Below are 7,342 nucleotides of genomic sequence, written 5' to 3' on the forward strand. Positions count from 1 at the left end.
GCCACTTTCCCCCCACAGCCCCTCCATCACCTCTGGTTTCTCCCTGCTGGCAGTGGCTGTGGAGGAGCAGAGCGAGGTTCTCCTGCTGTGCCTCCTCTCCTCCGGGCCGGTCCCGGGGTGCCAGCAGCCTTTCCCATGAGTCACCGGCACCTGCTGCCCCAGGTTTGTTTCAACACCTCTCCCCAGCCCATCCCTGGCCAAGGCAGTGCCTGCCATGCTGCCGGCACCTTGGCTGTGGTTTCGGGTAGTGCAGCTGCTCCCCGCAGCCCTGCGGTGCCACAGAGCTGCAGCTGTGGGGCTGTGGGGCTGGGGACATTACCATCCCTGCCCAGAGCTGCCCACTGTGCCTGCAGCTGTACCCCAGGGACGGGAGGCAAGCAGGGGCTGTTGTGAGTGAGGAGTGCCTGCTCTGGAGCCCCGAGCAGGGCTGGCTGGGCTCCCAGTGCCTGCCATGGGTCTCCTGGGAGCACTGTCCCCATGGCAGGAGACTGGGCTTCCCACCTGAGCCCAGAGCCAGCACAGTGCAGCAGGGGATGGTGCTGAGCCCTGGGTTTTACAGCCTGTTGTTCCCATAAACTCTGAGCTGAGTTTCTCAGGAACTTTGGGTTTATGGTGTTCAGCGTGTGCCAGTCCTCATTCTCAGACCGTCCCCGGTGGCTTTCTGTGTTTGAGGTGACTCAGGAGTTCAGCACAGTTCAGTGTTTAACTCATGATGAGGTAAGCCATTTCTGTAGCTCCATGGCTCTCTGCCTTCTGAGGATTATTCATACAGAGAAAAGGTGTTGCACCTGCCCAAGAGTAACTGCAAACAGCACCTGCGGAACACCTGTGCTTTTCCAAAGAATTTAAAGCAAGTGCTCTCCCAAAAAAGCACCTGTCAGGACACATATCCTGGGTTTTCAGTGGGAGAGCCCTGACATTTCTGCTGCTGGACCACTACAGGTTAGCAGCCTTGCTCTCCATCAAAGGATATTCCCCTTATTGGAACTGCAGTTCTTGCTATAAAGTCTGACCAGTCCTACACCTGCTTTTGTGCAGGGTTGGCACGACTGTTTATTTTGCAAGGTTTTGTTTTGCTCTGGGGAGGCTTGAGAAGCACAAACCCCTGACCCACCCCAATCTGTACCAGCTGCCAGTGCCTTCCCCAGCCCTGGAGCTGGGCTGGGGGGCTCCCTCCTGTCAGGGGGCTGATTGCATGATCAGCACTCCTGATATAACCCAGCTCTGAGGGCTGCTGGGGCTGGGCAGAGGTGCTGGAGCAGCCTGAGGGGAAGAAGCAGCCCAGTACCAGCATCAAGCTGAGCTTGGGCAGGCTGTCCTTAGCACTGCCTGCAGCAGATGTGAGCAAACCCCATGGAGAGCTGTGGTCTCAGGTGCTGCTGCACACACAGGTACAGATGTGGAGTGGAAGAACTGTGCTATGGCCCACTTTGTGATGTCTGCTTGCTTTCCCCGGGAGGTGAGCCCCCCAATGTTCCCTGTAGGCTGTGCTCCATGGCAGCTGGGGGCAGCTGACCCCTCTGCACTGGAAGGCAGGTCCTCAGTCAGGGGTAACGAGGCCAAACCAGCTCCTGTGCCAGCACCACCAAGCTGGCATGGAAGGGGTTCGTGGTGAGGTGTTCCTTAGCTCTGCACTTTGCTGTTACTCCTGTCCCTGCTGTAGGGGGGACAGCTCATGCCTCTAACACCAAGGGGAGGTGGGGCTGCCCTACTCTGCTCCAGCTCTGTTCTGCCACCACTGCCCATGGGGCAAGATCGCCATGATGAGCTGGTATTTGGTGCTGTTAGAGGTGATGAGGATGAGCTATGGCTCGCCCAGGGCTGCACCAGGGTCTGAAGCACATCTGCTTCCCACTTCTTAGGCCTCCAAGGGACTGCTCAGGTGCAGAGCTGTCTGGCGACACCTGAAGTTCCAGTGGTTTTGGTTTCTTGCTGGTTAACATTGCTTTGTGAAAGGCCTTTTCACTGTTTCTGCTTGCACTCCATGCTCCTCCTGCCTGCTCTGAGCTGGGTCCCACAGAACGGCCCTGCTGCAGCTCTGCTGAGAGGCCTGGGGTATCTGAGAACCTACAGCCCCTGGGCAGGCAGAGACAAGTCCTCTCAGCTCTCAGGATGCCTGCAGGGAACTAACTCCTACCGTGGTGATTTAAAAACAAAAAAGAGCAAAGCAGTTACTCAAAAATATATCTTTATTTTTTCAGTTTATCATATATTTAAATAATTCAGTTAAAATAGGTTTTATTGCACATTAAAGAACCTTTCTGGATTCTCACTGTCCTGTATAAAATAAGGTCATAGAGAAAGGAAAGGAGAGACTCTTCCACTCAGACACCCCTGACACGCTCTGCATGGCTCTGGCCCTACAGACCCCACCAGCCAGTGTGGGGTGGGCTCTGCTCATCATCTCCACTGGGAGCTGAAGGCAGCAGAGTGGGCTGTGGCAGGAGGGAGGCCCCAGCTCCCCCAGGAGCACTCGTGGCTGTGCTGCACAGGCAGCAGCCCCCGGCCCTGGGGGGAGCAGCACAGGAGGTAAAACGTGGGTACTGACACTGCTCTGTGGATGGGAGTGTGTGGGGGCAAGGTGGATGAGGTACACGTGGGGCAAAACTTCTCCAGGCATTGCCAGCTCCAGGGCAGGCAGGTGGGGAACTGGCCGCAGGAGGAAGTCCTTGCCTGGGGTTGAGCACGAAAAGAGCAGCTAGCTAACTCCCTGTGAGGCTTCTGGGAAGTAATTTAATGAGCTCCTTGGAAGTTATGTTTAAGGGCTGCCTGAGTGATGTGGAATGGAACAAGCTTGCAGAGGATGCACTTCATTACTGTGCTCCAAATTGGATTTCATGCCCTTTCAGATGATTCTTTGGGGATGACTCGGGCTTTCCTACCCCAGCTGTGTAGTAACTTGCTCTACAAGCCCATTTCTGGTTGTCCTGGCTTTTCATCTCACAAGAAAGAGCTCCTCAGGCCACCATTGGAATGAGGTTTCTAATGAAAATTCAAGTGAGAGCTTTCCTCTCATGCTCTCTTGTGCTTTACCCAAGCCCCTGTCATGTCCTTCCTACAAATGCCATCCTGGATTCCTGACAGCCTGGGGTTTTTCCCACAAGTCCAGCCACACAGCAGAGAGCAATTAGTGTTAATGCTCAATGTGGCATCAATCTGCTGCTGTGGAGCAATTCCTGCCCACATGCAATGGGGCGTGTGCAGCTGGTGGCTAATGCGTGCCTTTGCCTGGTGAGACATCCCAGCTTAGTACCACATCCTGCTCCAGCCATCTCCTGCCATCATCAACTCGAGAACTGATGTTGCTTGAAGCTCCCAATGTCTCTGAGCCCTCAGCGTTTGTGTCTGAGCTTTGCTCGGGGCAGCTTTGAGTGCCAGTTCAATCCCTGAGTAAGGGTCTGACCTGGCAGCCCTTCAGTGCTTGTCCGGATCGGTGCCTCGGCCCCGGACACGTGAGTCCAGCACCCACCTGGGGGCGGGTGGGTGTGTGTGGCAGGTGTCAGTGCTGGCTGAGCTCCAGCGTGTCGGGCAGCTGCTCTGTGAAGGCCGTCTCCAGGCGCAAAGTGCTGTAGTTGGGCGGGGGAGTCCTGGGCAGGGGGCTGTCCTGGGGCAGCGGCAGGCGCAGGGCGGTGGTGAAGGTGGGCAGGTCCTCGTCGACGCACGCGTGGTTCTCGTGGCCCTGCCTCTCCACATCACTGGCCGTGGCCCGGGCTGCCCTGCCCTGCTGGCGGCCACTCCACCACTTCTTGGCCCTCTGCCACTGGTGGCGCAGCACGATGGACAGAGAGTCAATGAAGAACACCTCCACGATCTCGATGACACACACCACGGAGCAGCTCATCCACAGCCCCAGCTGGCCCCCGAAGTTGGACAGAAGAATGACGAGCTGCAGGAGCAGAGAGCACAAGGTTAGGGTCTGCAATGGGCACGTGGCCATGGAGCCATTACAGCAGGCAGGGAGATGGAGCTGGCGCACCCAGGGCTTGCTCAGCACTCCCAATGCAGTGGGCCCATCTCTGCTGTTGCTCTCTCTGGCTCAGCTTCAGAAGGAGCTTGGAGCTGAGCTTGCTGCGCAGCCCCTGCACAGGGCCTGGGGCTGGACAGGCAGAGACGTGGCTCGAGATAAGGGCTGGAAAGGGCAGGACCAGCCCAGAGGTGCATATCTGTGATCAGCTTCCTGCCCCTGCCCGTGTGGGGTTGCTCCCCTGGGCAGGTGAAAGCTTCCAGCCTGTGTGGGAGGAAGCGCTGCGTCTCCTGGGAGTAGGGACCAGCATGCTCACTCACCGTGTTGGCAGGATTCTCCGAAATGTATCTCTCGTTCAGGTCCTTGTAAAACACCATGAGGTTGGCAAGGTCTGTCCTGGGGAAGAAGGAGGCAGGCAGAGGGTTTAGTAAAACAATAACATGAAACATACTGAAAAACTATGCAAATAACCAGTTGGACCAGTAGGGCTGGGCTGCTCCAAGGGAGCTTTTTCCCCAATTGCCATCATTAGGGCTGCTGAGATCGTATCAGAGCTGGAGGTGCAAGGCAGGAACACACAGGGGGACTTACTTGTTCAGCTTCTTGTTGAGTTTTTGCCCTTTGTCCCAAGAGAGAACTCGGAGCATCCAGTCCTGGAGAACAGACAGAAAATGCTGCTCTAGCTGCAGGTTCTTGTGCAGAGACCCTTGGGAAGAGACTCATGCTCCACATCTCCTTGGGCTAGTATGGGTACCAGAACTGAGTGTGTGACAGGCCAGCTGAGCCCAAGGGGATTTCCCAAGACAAATTTCAGTTTAATGATGAACTCCTGGAGGGGAAGCCCTGAGCTGGAAATTACAGACTGGTCTCTGGAAGTAGTATCACTGAATGCTACTGACTACCCCAGGGCCTCCTGCTTTTGTGCTGAGCCTCTGGGGTTACTCAATGCCTTGTGCCAGGCTGCTGTTCTGGTGGAGTGCAAGTGGGGACTGACCTCTGACACGACGGATGGCCACTGAGCAATGCTGGTGGTGAGCGCCCACTCCTTGAAGCTGCAGAGAGAGGCAGGGTGTCACTCGTGAGCTCCAACTCCCACACACACTTTACCTCTGGCTGTGGCAAGGACTTACCTGCAGGCATCTTTGCAGATCTGCTGGCAGCCCAGCTGCTCCTTCACAAACTTTTCATGCAGTCTGTAGTAGCAGTACACTGCAGGGGAGGAGCAGGATGTGTGTGAGAAGCCAGAAAGAAAACCTGCTACCTGGGCTGGAGTGGGACATCTAGGGCATAGGTGGCCTTTGTGGCCATTGCCTACATGGTGAGGATAAAAAGATTTACCCTATAAATATTGCAAAAGACTCTTGAGAAGTGGCTGTCACTTGATATAGGCATGAAAACTGCCACACCTGGTCAAGCCCTCCACTCGACTGTGCTGTGGTGGGCACAGGTGACAAGCCATCAGGGCAAGTTTCACAAACCAGTCAGTGTGAGCAAGGGAGGCACTTCTGGCTCTGGGTGTGGGGGCTTAAGTGGGTTAAGGCAGATTTGGCTCATCCCAGCACGCTGGGTGTGCAGCAGCTGTGACAGGGACACTGGGGTGCAGGGGACAGGGGCTGTGTGACAGGGACACTGGGGGTGCAGGGGACAGGACTGGCAGCTGAGGCATGTGCAGTGCCAGAGTGTTTCCATACTAACTCCAGTTTGGGTTCTTTTTGTAGTTGCAGTATTCGGCCCCAGCGGGTAAGGGCTGCGCGTACTGGGCACAGCCACACGACTCCACCATGGCCTTCTGGAAGCAGGAGTGCAGGCAGATCTGGGAAGAAACAACACACCTGGGGGCTAAGAGGCAGCACCAAGCTCCAGGCTCCTGTGCACCTAAAAACACCCTGCTTATGACAACAGCAGTGGGATGGGAACCCTGTTTCCCTGGGCCTTCAGGCTCTGCTGTGAGTGAATACAAACACGGTGTACGGTGGAGGGTTGAGGTTCTAGTGCAAAAAAAAAAAAAAAAAAAGGAACGTAATCTTCGTGGAGGATTACATATATGGGGGTTCTATGAATGCCCCCACTTCCCCTATAGCCACCAAAAGGTTCAGTGTTGCAGTTGCTCTTTACAGAGTCAAGGAGAGGGTTTTAGGCCTGCCATGGCACGTGGCCCATGAATCACTAACTAGGTGTGGGAAGTGACTCACAGCAGCAAACGTTCACAGCTTCCACCAAACCCTGCTGGTGCCTACTAAGAGAGGTGAAGCTGGGAGGATTAACAGGGTAGCAGAGCTGTGGCTTGTGCTAAAACACTGGGACATGCAGGAACAGAACTTCTCCTTTAAATCCCAGTCAAGCCTTTCGGTCCCAGTCCCAGCCCTCCTGAGCACTGAGTTTCGGTGAAGTACTGTTATTAAAAACCTGAGATAATGTCTGGGTGATCCTACCTGGCACTACACCAGAGCAGATTTCATATTCCCCATAAAACAGAAATTCAGCCTAGACCTGGGCTTTGTAGCAGGCAGGAGCTAATGTAAGTACATTTCTTCAAGTGGAGAGTGGCAGAACAACTGACACTCTCCAAGAGGACCCAATTACAGAAACCATGCAAAATTAGTGGAAACTTACTCTGTAAACAAACATCCTGCTATCTGGATACTGATTAGATGGTTTCTGTTATTCTTGGAGTCCTAAAGGTCACAATTTCTGGCTTCAAGGGTTACTAAGCTGCAACCTTTACTTGGCCAATATTTTCCAGTCTCACATTGCTTGAAAATTGCCTAATGAGCTCATGTTCTCTCTTTATCTAACAGGGTGCCTGAGGGAACTTCAAACAGCAACCACTTAGGAATAAAAGTTGGATTTTAAGAAGTGCTGTTGCATTTTACATCAGTGGTAAAAGCAACAACCCTGTGCTCAGACTGTTCCCAGTCTCAGGTCCTCAACCACAGACTGTTATAAAGTTTTCATGCAGGTGGTTTTCAAGCAACTGATAAACCTAAATGTAATGGCTTTACCTGGAGTGAGTAGCTCTTGTTATAGAGATTTTCCACAGGTATGTCAGCTCCTGTCTCTGTGCAGTCACTGTAGGGTTTGCTCAACTTGCGAGACTGAGTCTGGGAAACAGAAAAGAAAAAACTTGTGGTTTTGGAGTTCACAGACAAACCAAAGGGTTCAGTGACACTTTATCCCAACTCTGAAACTGTAAGTGATAAGGCAGCTTTGAGTAGAATGTTTACCTTTTGCTACCTAAAGTGATTTGTTGATCCCTTATCAAAACAAGGTTTTTTTTTGTCTCTAATATCCGTTTCCCAAAAAAGCTGCTCTGCTGGGATCCTCCGCGGTCTTCCTGGAAACCTTCTGCAGGAATGGAAGGTGTTGTAATCATGGTAG

The 7,342-nt window shown here is 53.7% G+C and overlaps 1 protein-coding gene across 1 annotated transcript in view; it reads right to left on the reverse strand.

Annotated features, from left to right (window-relative positions):
• Positions 1 to 2,221: 2,221 nt before the first annotated feature.
• SCNN1G (sodium channel epithelial 1 gamma subunit) overlaps positions 2,222 to 7,342 on the reverse strand; it is a gene marked incomplete at its 5' end in the record, with an annotated part of 10,719 nt that continues 5,598 nt past the window's right edge. The window contains 7 exons of the mRNA XM_005426035.3: positions 2,222 to 3,886; positions 4,285 to 4,360; positions 4,556 to 4,617; positions 4,959 to 5,016; positions 5,095 to 5,173; positions 5,660 to 5,777; positions 6,967 to 7,065. Coding sequence (XP_005426092.2) covers positions 3,500 to 3,886; positions 4,285 to 4,360; positions 4,556 to 4,617; positions 4,959 to 5,016; positions 5,095 to 5,173; positions 5,660 to 5,777; positions 6,967 to 7,065 — 879 coding nt within the window. The remainder of the gene's footprint in view (positions 3,887 to 4,284; positions 4,361 to 4,555; positions 4,618 to 4,958; positions 5,017 to 5,094; positions 5,174 to 5,659; positions 5,778 to 6,966; positions 7,066 to 7,342) is intronic.

This window comes from Geospiza fortis, unplaced genomic scaffold (genome assembly GCF_000277835.1).
Source record: "Geospiza fortis unplaced genomic scaffold, GeoFor_1.0 scaffold213, whole genome shotgun sequence".
NCBI classification, from domain to species: domain Eukaryota; kingdom Metazoa; phylum Chordata; class Aves; order Passeriformes; family Thraupidae; genus Geospiza; species Geospiza fortis.